Source organism: Diabrotica undecimpunctata, chromosome 1 (genome assembly GCF_040954645.1).
Source record: "Diabrotica undecimpunctata isolate CICGRU chromosome 1, icDiaUnde3, whole genome shotgun sequence".
Classification (NCBI taxonomy): Eukaryota; Metazoa; Arthropoda; class Insecta; order Coleoptera; family Chrysomelidae; genus Diabrotica; species Diabrotica undecimpunctata.
In genome coordinates this window covers 199,824,549-199,838,953 of record NC_092803.1, presented here as the reverse complement: position 1 = coordinate 199,838,953, position 14,405 = coordinate 199,824,549, and the positions used below count along the sequence as shown (strand labels likewise).

The 14,405-nt window shown below is 34.3% G+C and overlaps 1 protein-coding gene across 2 annotated transcripts; it reads left to right on the top strand.

Annotated features, from left to right (window-relative positions):
- The first annotated feature begins 386 nt into the window (after positions 1 to 386).
- Positions 387 to 8,666, top strand: LOC140432854 (PITH domain-containing protein GA19395). 2 transcript variants are annotated; one of them, XR_011949838.1, is made up of 5 exons: positions 387 to 682; positions 1,027 to 1,148; positions 1,262 to 1,366; positions 3,770 to 4,887; positions 5,759 to 8,666. XR_011949838.1 is itself a non-coding variant. In XM_072520993.1 (4 exons), the coding sequence occupies exons 1-4, from the start codon at positions 503 to 505 to the stop codon at positions 3,981 to 3,983; spliced, it is 621 nt and encodes a 206-aa protein (XP_072377094.1). In that variant the 5' UTR covers positions 387 to 502; the 3' UTR covers positions 3,984 to 8,666. The 2 variants fall into 2 exon arrangements, 1 of the variants encoding a protein (XP_072377094.1); XM_072520993.1 differs by having other exon boundaries at positions 3,770 to 8,666.
- The last annotated feature ends 5,739 nt before the right edge of the window (positions 8,667 to 14,405 follow it).

Genomic DNA, 14,405 nt, shown 5'->3' with positions numbered 1-14,405 from the left:
AACTGGTGGTTTGAGGATTGCCAAATCTATTAGCTTATTATCAAAGGCAAATGCCAAAAAATGTTGTAATAATTAACTGCAATTAATATGAGAAGAAACGAGTATTTATTCGTTCGTGTTGTATATAAAAAAATAAAAAATTGCATAATTCATATAATAATATAATAAAAATGTATTTTTGAAAGCTTCTCTATTTGTAATTGAAGCCTACAACATATACATTATAAAGACATGACAACACAGTCAAACGTCAAAAATTTGTTTTGTGAATTTAATTCACAGCTCCTTTGTAGCTATCTTCAATGGGACCAAATGTGAAAATCGTCCATAAAACTGTGATATCATAAGAAATTAACAGCATTTATGATATGATAATGACAGATAGACGTCAGGAAGGAGTATCATGTCATGAATCATAAAAACCTACCTGTGTTTTTGTTAGGTTGCAATTTTTTTAAAAAAACTAAACTATAACCACAACAACAAAAAACCACCTTTAATCATGGCACCACACGGAAAATGTGGAGATTCTAGCCATTCTCACGAATCCGATGAAATAGGAATTCATTACAGTTTATATGCAAAGATCGACAAAGAGAATTTAGAATGTTTGAACGAAGCTAATGAAGGTAGTGGAAAAAGTGTCTTTAAGCCATGGGAAGAGCGTTTAAACTTTGAGGCCGTAAGTTGTACATAAAGTTCTCTTATCCATAAAGTAAATGTATATTTATATTCTTCTCCATTATGTTTAATATGAATTGGATTTCAAAATCACAAAACTTAAGAAAGAAAAATATAAAATTTGCATTTTGTAGTTGGTGATTCTTTCATATTACTGTTGGCCTGCCTAAATATTTTATTTTTGGATATATTTATAGATTAAGTTTATTCTGTAAGGTATATTTACATTTACCAGTTTCTTACACACCTAATAGTAGGCCTTTTATTCTTTTAATAATTTTATTATTTTTATCATTTTGTCAGCTTTTAATAATATTGTAATAAATTCCGTGTTATTTGTTGCAGTTTGTGGAATCTGATGCTGATGAAGAACTTTTATTTAATATACCTTTTGTGGGAAATATTAAACTTAAAGCTATAAAAATAATCGGAGAAGACTCTGAAACCCATCCCTCTAGAATGAGATTGTAAGTTCAACTAATTTATAGTAGCACTATTATCAGTTTTAGGTGGTCTTTCTGTAGACCTAATCTAAATGTATTATTAAAGACTTAAGTAATCATGTTAATTATTGTTTTAGATTCAAAAATAGACCAAAAATGACATTTGATGATACCAGTGCCAATGCAGATCAAGAATTTGAATTAGTTAGAGATACTACGGGTGCTGCTGAATATGTAACTAAGTAAAGACTTATTTTGATATATTTTATTTGCATATTATAGAGCTGAATTTCAAGTAAAGTAATGATAACAGTCCTGTATGGAATAGATTTGCAAAACCTCTCATAGTTGCTACTGAATGATTCTTTTTTGTTTCTTTTAATATAACTAGTTCCTGGTTATTCCATTATATTTAGACTTTTGTAAAGCACTTTCTGTGATGCTGAACTCAACCGCCCATACAGTGGTTTTGTTGGTGTGCCATTCTGTTATGTTTTCAGGTTTTAGCTCATTTCACTTTGGGCATCATATAAACATAGTCCACAATATCTACAAATTCCATAAATCATCTGTGGGTTTGGGCTGTTGTTTTTTTTTTGTTTTTCGATGGGTCATGAGATTGAATTTTTTTTTATGTCCAAGATACAGACTGCAGATATAACTGATTCTGACGGAAATATTATCTTGGACAAACGGAGCAAAATAAGAATGTGGAAAGAATATCTAGAAAAACTATTTGAAGACCAAAGAGATAACACCTTTGAGCTAGAAGAAGAGGTAAATGATGAACCAAGAATATTACAGCAGGAAGTTTACTCTGCAATAACACAGTTAAAGGATGGTAAAGCAGCAGAACCTGATAATATACAATCAGAACTACTGAAACTAATTGACAACGAATCAATAGCAATAATCGCAAAGATATTCAACAACATATACAACTCTGGAGAAATACCAACAGAATACCTGAAATCTGAGTTTATCACACTTCCAAAAAAACCAGGAGCCAAAAAATGCGAAGATTACCATACTATAAGCCTCATGAGTCATCTCCTAAAATTGTTCCTAAAGATAATTCATAAGAGAATCTACAAGCTGTGTGAAAGTCAAATTTCCCCCAACCAGTTCGGGTTCACAAATCCTGTTGGTACTAGAGAAGCTTTGTTCTCAGTACAAGTCTTATTCCAGAGATGCAGAGACGTCAACTGCGACGTATACGCATGTCTGGTTGATTACGAGAAAGCATTTGATCAAGTACAGCATGCCAAGATGAGGCAAATATTAAAAGAAACAGGAATTAACAACCAAGATCTCAAAATAATTAGAAATCTTTACTGGAATCAGACAGCAAATCTCAGAGTTGAAGGTGAACACACTGACTATGTGAAAATCATGCGTGGAGTGAGGCATTCTGTATTTTGTCTCCTCTAATCTTCAATCTGTACTCTGAAAGAATATTTATCAAAGCTTTGCACGAAATTGAAAAAGGTATTCTACTAAATGGTTACTGTCTAAACAACATTAGATATGTAGATCACACCATAGTATTTGCGGACAACTTAGAAGACCTACAAGTTCTTATGAACAAAATCACATATTACAGTCAACAATATGGACTCAATATAAACGTTAAGAAGACAAAGCTTATGATAATTAGCAAGAAAAGGATAACAGAAGGTCAACTCTATGTCAACCAATCCCCTGTAGAAAGAGTGACACACTAAAACTACCTCAGCACCATAATAAATGAAGAAAGGACCAACAACCAGGAGATTAGAGCACGCATCGGAAAAGCTAGATCCACCTTCAATCGGATGGGGGCCTTCTTCAAGAGTCACAACCTCTCTCTTGATACAAAAGTAAGAATGCTGCGATGTTACATCTTCTCTGTCCTTTTTTATGGTGTTGAATCGTGGACCTTGAATGAAGATGTGTGCAGAAAACTAGAAGCATTTGAGATGTGGCTATATCAGAGAATGTTTAAGATCCCGTGGATTGACCGAGTCACAAATGAGGAGGTCCTCAGAAGAATGAATAAGAACCGAGAGGTACTGACCACTATTAAATCTCGAAAGTTACAGTTCTTCGGACATATTATGCGAAATGAATCCAGATATGCTCTCCTTCAAGCCATCCTGCAAGGAAAAATATTTGGAAAACGAGGTCCAGGAAGAAGAAGAACATCTTGGTTAAAGAACCTCAGAATCTGGTTCAATACAACATCTGTGCAGCTTTTCTGCACTGCTGCAGATAAGATAAAGATTGCCATGATGATAGCCAACATTCGTAACAGATAGGCACATCAAGAAGAAGAAGAACATACAGACTAGATGTGGCACTTCCTGCAACCTAATCACTTTATTTTAAGCTTTTTCAAATAGGAATTGAAATAAAAATTTGGCAGAGTAATTTTTGCAAAATACTCATGGTATAGAGAAAATTTCAACTGTTGATATATCTGTGGAGTGTGATTCAATTCTAATAAAATGCTTCTTATAAACATGTGTGTTCAGTCCATAAGCCATGCGTGTTTAAGTCACTAAAAATACAAAATAATACAAAAAATTTATATTAATCGTACTTTTTTCACATTTTCTTTTTAATAATTTTTTTCACATATTCAAATTATTTAATTTAAATTTTAGGATAGTCACTTTCAACAACGTCAACCATCTAACGTTACATTTTCCATCCAACTTTGGAGGAGAAACTACTAAAATATATTACATAGGACTGAAAGGTGAATTCTTCGAAGCTCACCATCATGGAGTAACTATATGTACCTACGAAGCTAGACCAATGCCACAGGACCACAAGAATCCCCTTAATGAAATAAATCAATCTCAATTAGGCAAATAACAAGAAAAAACAGTTTTCGGTAAAAGCAAACAAAAATATTCATAAGATAAGTGCTATATGCCAATGTATTATACATTTTTCTGTCTTTCAATTTGGTGAGAACTAACAAATCGTGGCTCCACCCTGTGTGAGCGAACTTCTAAGCAGTTGATTTTCTGATTTATTTAGATAAGGTCAGTCATTCTTAACTTTTGTAATAATTTTTCTTGTGTGTGTACTTTTATTTCATTTGTTTATTTTGATTGTGTTTGTACCCAATATTGTTTCTATTATACTTTTATAATTAACATTTAACCTAATATAACCTATAAAGTTTATCTGTCATCATTTTGATTTCGTTCCATAACAGTTTTTTCTTTTGATCCTTAAGATTATGTTTTTATCTTATTTTCATCGCTGAAGGCTTATGGAGGTTTTTATAGGTCATTATTGAAAAAAAAACCTTGAAAAGATTTAAATTACCAATTTCTTTCGTGTTCCTAGGCACAGTGCCACTTGATTTGCTATATCCCATGATACTGATTATAAAGTTACCTTTACAATAACATATGAGGTGATTTCAGATAGTTTTTACTAAAATTGCGAATTTATTACCACAACAGATCATACCTCCATCTTTTGGTTTTTATAAAAACAAAAACTTAAATAAATATTTACTCCCAGTTTTTCTAATATGCAAATTTTGTTCCTGTTCTAGAGATGCTTCAGAAGATTTAAATTACTAATTCCTTTCGTGTTTTGGTCTTTTCCTGAGGTACCTAATAAGTTTTTGCAGATCATTAATGAAATGAAATCTATAGAAGACTTAAATTAGCTATTTCTTTTGGCTTTTTAGGAAGTGTGTCACCTGTTTTAAAATATATCACACAGTAATGATTTTAAGTTAACTTTAGAAGGGCATAAGGTCAGTGGCGGCTGGTGTGGTAAAATTTTGGGTAGGCCAAGCCAGCAAATTACATAGCTATGTGTAATCAGTGATGGATCCAGTGGGAGGGGTCACGGGGTTATGACCCCCCTATAATTTTTTTTTCATCAATTTCAGTTCTTCTAGATAATGGCGATTCCAATAGTGAAACAATAATGTCCAAACACTCACTATCAACATTACTATTACTGCAACCTGGTAAAGCGTCATAAAAACTCATTTTTATGTATCAGTTATAAAACAATCTCACATATATAAGTTGCATACAATCAGGCGATATAAAAATCACGCAAATGTGATTTTTTTCTTCGAATTTTACGAATTTTTTTAAATTTATTTGGGCAACCGTGCACTTGTTTGCAATTGTGTTGTTTGTTTAAAAATATGTTTTAATTATAGATTATGTTACATATTTTTTTATCATAATTTAAAAGAAAATTTATATTACAATTCAATAATTACGTTAGAAGTGACAACGATGGTCATCGTAGGCCCGATCGTCTGGTGCCTAAACAGCAAGCATAAACACGGCAATATAAATCGTTGTACGGCAAGCTGCTTAACTTCAAACGCTTTTTGTACGGCGATCTTATGTAAGCTGGGTCGGCCAATTCCGATCGGGCCTATTAATGATATTTAAAATGCCTGAATACGATTCGATGCTTTCTGTGGTAATATAATAACTTAGTTGTTTTAACGGACGCTAATGTATTGAGTGATTTAGTACATTTAAAAGTTTTACATGCATTAATATAATTTTTAAATATATGTTTTTCAATTTTAAAGCTCTTAAAATTATTGGGTAGGCCCGGCCTATCCTGCCTACCCCCAAAAGCCGCCACTGCATAAGGTGTGATTGCAGATAGTTTTTACTAAAATCCTGAATTTATGACCGCCATAGATCAAACGCGCCATCTATTGACCGCTGTACAAAGGAAAACCACTATCAATAATTTCTTTTAATCTTTTCTGGTATAAAAAATTTTATTTTTGTTCTTGAGGTAGCCCCATTTTTGAAGATGTATGGATTTTTGTAATTTCTTGGTGAAATATAGTCTGCAGGAAATTTAAATGACCGATTTTCAATTACCAATTTTAGAAATAATGTCGCCTGTTTTGGAATATCGTATGCTTAATGATTTTGGAGTTACCTTTAGAACAACACATTGTGTGCTTATGCAGATAGTTTTACTAAAATTCCGAATTTATGACTACGATAGGTCAAAAGCGCCATCTCTTGGCCTTTATAAAAACGAAAAGCTCTATCAAGGACTAAAGTGTCGAATAAGTGTTGGAAATGCATTAAAATCGTTGAAAAATGTTTGCCATTTGATTGTCAGCGTTGTTAAAGTGTGTAAAAACTATTCGAAAGCGCTATAAACCTTTGTAGAGGGTTAAAATCGTTTAACATAATCGAAGAAACATCGTAAAAGCTTTATAAAGTATAGTAGAAGGACCAAAAGCGTCGAATGAGCATCTGTTACGTTAACGAAACTGTTTGGAGTGTTGTTGAAGTGTTAAAAAGATATTATAAAGTATTTCAAAATGATTAAATTATTAAGTATTAAAGAATCGAACAAGCATCATAAGAGGATTGTAAAAGAGTTAAAAAATATGCAAAGCGCCGAAAAAGCATCGTCAAAACATTATAAAAAGTTGTAAAAAAGATTAAAAGAGTCGAATCAGCTTTAAAAATGTATTTAAAATCGTCAACAAAAGCGATGCACACTGTTTGAAGTGTTAAAAAAGGATTGTAAATGGGCTATAAAGTGTTAAAAACTCGTTTTAAATGGTTTTAAATGCATTACAAACTTGGAATGAGTAAATATTATGAGTATCGAAACTTCAATTTTAAAGTGTTTACAGTTTTTTCAAACTTTTTTTAACGATGTTAAAATAGTTTTTGGGCGCTATCTTTTCGTTTCCCACGTTTTTTTCGACGTTTTAACACATTCACAATGTATTTTTACAAACGTAAGAATATATTTAAAGTGTAGTTAAAATTAGTATAACATTAGAGTCACAAAAAAGTGTTTGAAACCGTTAGAAATTTTTGTAAATGGGTCAAAGGGGTAGAAAGAAAATTAAAATCGCCGAAAAACAGTTGTAAAACTTTTAACGCGTTGTAAAAGTATTTACAAACATTAAAAGGGTGGAAAAAATGTTTTAGAAAGGTTAAAAATGCCTAATATGCGTTGGCAATACATTAAAATCATTGAGAAAGTGTTTGAAATCTACTAAGTATGGTTAAAGTATTAAAAAATCATTAAAGTCGTCGAAAAAGCGTAAAAATAATTGTAAAAAGGTTAAAAACTTTGAAAGAGAAGAAAATTAATTGAGAAAGCATTGCAAAATATTTAAAGCGTTGTTAAAATATTGAAAGCACCCAAAAAATCATCGGAACGGCCATATAAAACGTTGCAAAATGATTAAGAGCGTCGAATAAGCTTTGAAAACGTATTAAAATCATCGAAAAGCGATTTAATCTAATTAACGTGTTGTTGAAATGTTAAAAAAAGTGTTGTCGAAGTCCTATGCAATGTTTTCTTTTGATACTTATAACACTTTTACAATGCTTTTAGCATGCTTTGCAACGTTTGTTCAACGAAAAGTTTGAATCTAGAGATTGCTATCAAAAAATAATTTGTTTTTTTTATTAATAATTTGCAACGTTTGTTCAACGAAAAGTTTGAATCTAGAGATTGCTATCAAAAAATAATTTGTTTAAAATATATTTTCTGTGAAAAACCGCAATACACATAATGAATCGTATCATTTCAGTTGCTATAAATTATTAATTTTATTATGGAGCAAATGTGCAGAAGGAGAAAGTCATCCCCAAATATTTGATGAATGAAATATTACCAAATATTTGATTTGTTATTGTTTTATGCCTTAATTTCGTATCAATACCATTAGATAGACACTTGAGAGCATTTTCATCTTTTGATTTTAATTTTTGGTCTCTAACTGAAAACGCGGCCCCAGAAAATCGTTAAAAACTCTAAAAATCGTTAAAAACAATGCTTCACACACTTTGGGGCTCGCATTTAGTACTTAGTTTGGATTATTTTGACCTTGTCTCTTCGTTTTCAACGTTTAAAATTTATCCTGTTTAATTCGTTTTATTGTTTTTTATTTGTTTGTATATATGATAATCGTATGTACTTATTTAATGGAAATCAATCACAACTTTCACAGAATTCTCTATTATAAGTCTATTTTCCTTTTTAATATATTCGTTACTAATTTCGTCTTCATTAAGAAGAACGTTTTTACACTTCCCGTACATTCTCCTTTTTAATTTTCCTTCTGAATAAGTTTATTGCGAGTCAGTCATCGGCCGCTATCCGGAGGAACACTAATTTGCAATTTCAATAAGAAATAATTTTAGATCACGGCCTATAAGCACGGAAATAAATGTATCATTACCCAATATCTACTGTTTGTTGCTAATAATGGAATAAATCAATAATGAAACTCATTTTTATGAAATTATATTTTCGGAATTATTGTTATGTAGAGTTTACGAAAGTTTATTTAAAACTGATTCAGTTTACTTGCTTGTATTTAATGAAATTGTGATTTTATATGCCAATAATGTAATACCCAACCAACCAATTACAACCAACTAATTTCAGAATTTGTAATATCTCTTTCATAGATTGTATCTTATAATAATGTTAATATAACTATTTTTGGCTGTGAAAATAATCAATTTTGTAAATACCATTAAACTTTACTTACATATTATTAAATATATGTTTTATTTCGCACCTTTTTTCTATAGAAAAGTCACATCGCCTTTATCCTCGTACTGTGATTCCTCAGTGATAACATAATAATTAGGAGTATAGTATCAGAAATGTAACAACAAAAGTTCTTGAAAATAACAAACACTATAAAGAACATACCAAGAACAAAAAGATTTAGAAAAAACCACTGGTTCGATGACGAATGAAGAACAGAGTTAAAAAAGATCAGATTTGAGATTAAAGAGTTTGCGATCGCAAAAACAAGACGATCTAGAAAGGTATGCCGAACAACGAAAGAAAAAGAAAGTAAAGAAAATGCTAAGGGCGCGGAAAAGAAAGTATATGGATGATAAAGTAAAGCGTATTGAAGAAAATTGAAATTTAAATTCTTTTAAAAACCAACTATAGAGCGTTTCACGTTAAGAAAATAACATTGCGGAGATAGGGCCATGTATTTCTTATGGACGATAGAAGCGCAGTGATGCCACGATGAACACAAGCACGATTCAGGGTTGTATAATTTGTGTTTTCGTTTTCACAGACATGAATTAAATTAATGTTTTTTAACGTAATTGACCAAAAGTGCCCATTCGAAACAAGAAATGAAAAGTAGGGAAAATGATTTTAATTAAATAAATAGTATTTACAAAAGATAATTTTATTTTATCTTATTTTAATTATAGTAACGACCGTTTATTTGTTTTCCGGTAAGAATATCATATACCATAAATCATAGAAATCAGTAGAAAATATTGCTTAGTTAAATCATGCACTTTGCCGGCTATTAAAGATTTAAAAGCAAATAAACGGACCGCTTGGAATGCATATATCTAATTACTAATTGCAACTTAAAATAATACCGTGTGCGTATGTCAGCGATTTTATGTCGTTCTCTGAGACTACATAATGATAATAAGGCTTTGTGGTTCTTCAGTTGTTATTCTGACTTTACAGTTAAATGTTAATTGAAAATGGAAATTCGAAAAATATATCGACAATCTAGTAAACCGCATGCCTGAGAGTTTTGGCAACACTGATCTCCATAAGCCTAATGTTATTTTCTTAACGTGGAACGCTGTATAGACTGTTACATGTTTGTGAACTGAACAATACTGTATACAATTTACTAGTTCATAGTTTATTTGCGTAACTAATTAATTTGTAATGTACTATTTCATTTTTCTTGTAAATGGGCTTATGGGTCTTCATGACCCCAGCCCTTATTAATATGTAATAATAATAATAATAAAAATTTTTACAACGAGGTAAAATACATTAAAACTGGGTATCAGGGAAGAACGATGAACGTAAAAGATAAGCAAGGAAACCTGATAGTGGACGAAGACCAAATATGTGAATTGAAGAAAATTGTAATGTTCCTAAACCTCAAATAGTTAATAGAAGAAATACCAAAGCCCACAAGAGAAGGAATTGAAGAAATAATAAAAGATATGAAACATCAAAAAAGCCCCGGGGAAAGCGGCATTGTAGCAGAAAACTTAAAATATGCAGAATAGGCTTTAATAAACCAACTTGTGAGCTAATAGCTACTATAAGTGTGGGATGCCGAAAAATGCCACAATAATGGACTAAGACCATTATAATTTGTATAAACTGCGTTAGGCTTTCACGGCCATCGTCTAACTTGTTAAACTGTTTGTTCGGGCTGTTAGGCCGTTGTCTTCTGAGATTAGTTCTCGACGTTTCGCCAACACTAGGGGTTGCCATCTTCTGTGTTATTTGGCATGTTACTGCTTCGCTTGTAACCTGAAAATGACGCCGCGTTGTAACCATTGTTCGTCTTTTGTTGTTTTGGGTTGTTTTTTGATTTGTGTGTTTTCTGTTGTCCTGCTATAGGCTTATGCCTCTTCAGGACGTGTTTTTTCTGTTGTGGGTGTTGGCACTGTTTTTTGGGTGGTGTCCACTGGTGTGCGTGGTGTTAGCTTTGTTGTTCGGTGGCTGTCTGCAGCTGAGCCTGGACAATCGGGGGCGAAAGCCATGTAGGTAAACGGCTCTTTTCAGAATTTGTTGTATCTAAAAATGAAATTAGTGAATATATGTAAATCAATTTTATGTGTTTATTATTGAAAATAATATATATGGACGCGGCGCGAGAGGGCAGCTGTGGACTGGTACCTCAACTAATAGACAGGTATCGTTGTGCAATGGGATCGGGAAACCACAAAAAACCGATCCCCCCCTGTCTATGCAAGCTCGAAGTGAGCGTTTAGTGTTGAATGCGACGACGGTAATAGAGGGGAGTTGCCTCCTGTATATCAATGTATTCGTCAGGGAGTTCGTTGCTGGCGAGTTCCAGCAGAATAGTGGGTAGAAATGGGAGTTTGGGTTTGGGTTTTCTTCTGAATACATTGCCGATGGATGAGCAGGTAGTTTTTAGAATGCTTTGGGCTCTGAGGTTTTGGCCCCGGATGGTGCGAATAGTGTAACTCCTGCTCAAAGAGGAAAGCTTCTCATTGATGAGCTGGATATTTGACAGGCGATGAATTTGTGCGGAAGGGTAGTCTGGACGTTTTCGGTTTAGTCTGCGTAAGATTCTCCTCTCCAATGACAGCAGATTGTTTGTGAGATAGCCGGGCACCATAGTATAGATACAAGATCTATACTCGATGACCGGCCTAATGAATGTTTTGTATGTATGTATGAGTGTACGTGAGTGTGTATGACCGAATTTACCACTAAGAGCATTGAGAAGGCCAAGTCGGCTCCTAACCTTGTTACAGGCTCTGTCCAGATCGTACCTCCAGCGTAGTGTTTGCGTAAACACCACTCCGAGGTATTCGATCTGGTTACGGAGCTGAAGTCGTTCTCCCCATAGGCTCAAGTTGTGTCTTTCGGTGATTATGGGTGTGATGTATTGACTGCGCATTGGATATCTGAAGAGAATCATTTGTGTTTTGTCTGGGTTAGGTGTCACTCTCCATCTCCTGCACCATCGCTCGACTAGGAGCAGGTGATTTCGAGCGTACCTGAGTGTAGCGTCGACGTCTTGTGCTGTTGTGAGTAGTGCTGTGTCGTCGGCGTATAATAGGGTGGTAGTGTTAGTGTATTGTGGGTTAGGGAAGTCACTGTTGTAGATGGAGTATAGTATTGGAGCCAACACGGAACCCTGAGGTACTCCCGCAGTGGGAGTAAAGGATGCAGAGAGTTGATCGCGCTCCTTAACCGTGATTTGTCGCTGAGTAACATATGAATGGATAAGTCTGACGAATGGAAGTGGTAGGCCGATGTTCACTAGTTTCTTGACCAGTCCCACATGCCAGACTTGGTCAAAGGCTTTTTGAACATCGAGGAAGATACCAAGTGAAACTTTGCCGTCGTTCAGACCTTGAGTAATGCGTGTGACGATTTCTGTCAATGCCGTTTTGGTTGAGTACCCTTCTCTAAAGCCGAATTGATAAGGTGGAACGATGTTGTGTTCTGTGGTAAAGTCTACAAGTCTTTCTTTGATATTTAGCCAGGACATTAAGGAGATATATCGGCCTATAAGAGTTTGGATTGGTACGTGGCTTGTCCTTTTTTAAGAGCATGATTTTATTGGCTACTTTCCATGGGGATGGAAAGTAGCAGAGTTTAAGAGTGGCATTGAATATGTTCGTCAGGTATAGGGTGACGCTCGGTGGGAGGTATTTCACGCAGTTCCTGGCAATTTTGTCAGGTCCTGGTGCGTTTGATTTGCCGATTTGGCAAAATTCTTTGAATGTTTGGTGATCCACAGGCGCCATGATAGGATGATCATGGGGTGCCTGAGGACCGAGGGGAAACCGAGCAGTCGTGTTATATCTGCCTCAGCCTTTGCAAGGAAGGTGCGATCAAATCTAGGATCTTCTGGGGAGATTAGGGTATTTTGTAAATGAGTTTTGAAGGCCTCGGCCTTCTGTTGGTTCGAATTTATTATTTGGTTGTTCACCACAAGGTGAGAAGGATTATTGGTTTTCTGTTTGGTTGGGCATTTGAACTTGTGCCAGAATCTACCACCGTTACGATAATCAAGACTGGAGGTGGCCGCAATCCATTGCCTGGACTGCAGATTATTGACCTGCAGTTTGATCACCGCAGACAAGCGGTTGTATTCTGTTTTGACAAGGGGGTTGCGGGTGCGTTGAAACTGACGTAAGAGTCGTCTCTTTAGTTTGATTTTATCAATGATAAACTGTGGAAGTGGTGGTTTATTAGGGTTGATGACCGTATTAGGGACTGATAAATCAACTGCTTGATTTATCAGGTCAGAAATAACCGTGATACCTCTGTCGATATCATCTGAATGTGTTAAATTGCCTAACTTTGGAATGTTATCTGATAGGAAAGTTTGGAAGAGTTCCTAACGCCGCGTTGTACTACGGAGGCAATATTTATATTTCCCACTCACCTCCCCTCTACTGGTTTCGGCTTGAGGGGGCGTGTCGTTGTTTGTAGTAGCTTTTCTTTCTTCGTGTTTGGCGGGAAGGGTGTTTGTGGATTTTAATATTGGTATCCATGTCTTGTTAATTTTCAGTCCTTCTATCCGATTAAAATTAATAATTTGTATACACAAAAATGGAGGAATGCGCAAACTATAGAGGAATATCCTTGTTAGAGGTAATATATAAAGTGCTCGCCATACTAATTAAAAAACAATTAGAAATATATGTAGAGAAGAATACTAGGGAGGATTTCGCAAGGTAAGATCAACAACCGATCAAATTTTTATTACAAAACAAATCCTGATGAATTGCTATGAATATAACATTTCAGCACAAGTATTTTTCATAGGTTATACAAAGCCGCCTACGATACAATAGACAGGAACAACTTAATAGAAACGCTCAAAGAATTCCAAGTGCAAGAAAAAATAGTAAGATTGGTAAAAATGACAATTAGATAAACCATTTGTGGCGTAAAATGCAACGGTACAGTCTCAGAAGAATTTGAAGTGAAAAAGGTGTTCGCTAAGGAGACCCATTGTCTACCTTGCTATTCAATATAGTTCTAGAAGAAATTGTAAGGGTTTGTGGGACATATAGGTCCGGCACTATTTTATACAAAGAGCACCGATACTTAGCATACGCTGATGATGTAGTTCTTGTTGCAAAACAAAAAGACTGATTCGGGAAAGCTCTAAAATGGAACAAAGTTAATATTAATAAATCCAAGTACATGGAAATCTCGAGCAAAAAAGGAATAAACACCGGGGGCTCCTTTAAATTGAAGATGGATGATGGATCAATTGTAGAATTCGAGAAGGTGGATGAATATATGTACTAACGTACTCTTATTGATCAGACATGTAAGGAAGAAACTGAAATCAACCTGAGACTGACCAAGAGCAACAGGTGTACTGGAGCCATGAGCAAAATAATAAAGGCCAAAGATATATCTTGTAATACAAAAATAAGAGTATACAAAACTATAAATAGATCCAGAATGAAACCATACAGAACATATTGGAAGCATGGGAAAGAAAGATACTTTGCAGAATGTTTGGTGGAAAAGTAGTAGAGGGAGAATGGAGAAGACGAACTAATTGTATGCAAACTCTACAATAACAAAAGTGGTGAAAAAACGTAGACTAGAATGGCTTGTACATCTATAAAGAATGCAAGGTAATAGACTAGTCAAGAATATTGTTTGGAGAGTACCTGAGGGCAAAAAAAGAAAGGAAGACCAATAAAGAAATGGAGAGATATAGTGATGGAAGATGTCAGAGAGATGGGAATCAGAGATTGGAAGCTGATGATAACTAAG

Bases quoted from the DNA above. Each gene is read 5' to 3' on its own strand.
- LOC140432854 (XM_072520993.1), top strand. From the start codon at position 503: ATGGCACCACACGGAAAATGTGGAGATTCTAGCCATTCTCACGAATCC. The intron at 683-1,026 runs GTAAGTTGTACA...TATTTGTTGCAG, and splicing joins AGCGTTTAAACTTTGAGGCC to TTTGTGGAATCTGATGCTGA. The intron at 1,149-1,261 runs GTAAGTTCAACT...TTATTGTTTTAG, and splicing joins CATCCCTCTAGAATGAGATT to ATTCAAAAATAGACCAAAAA.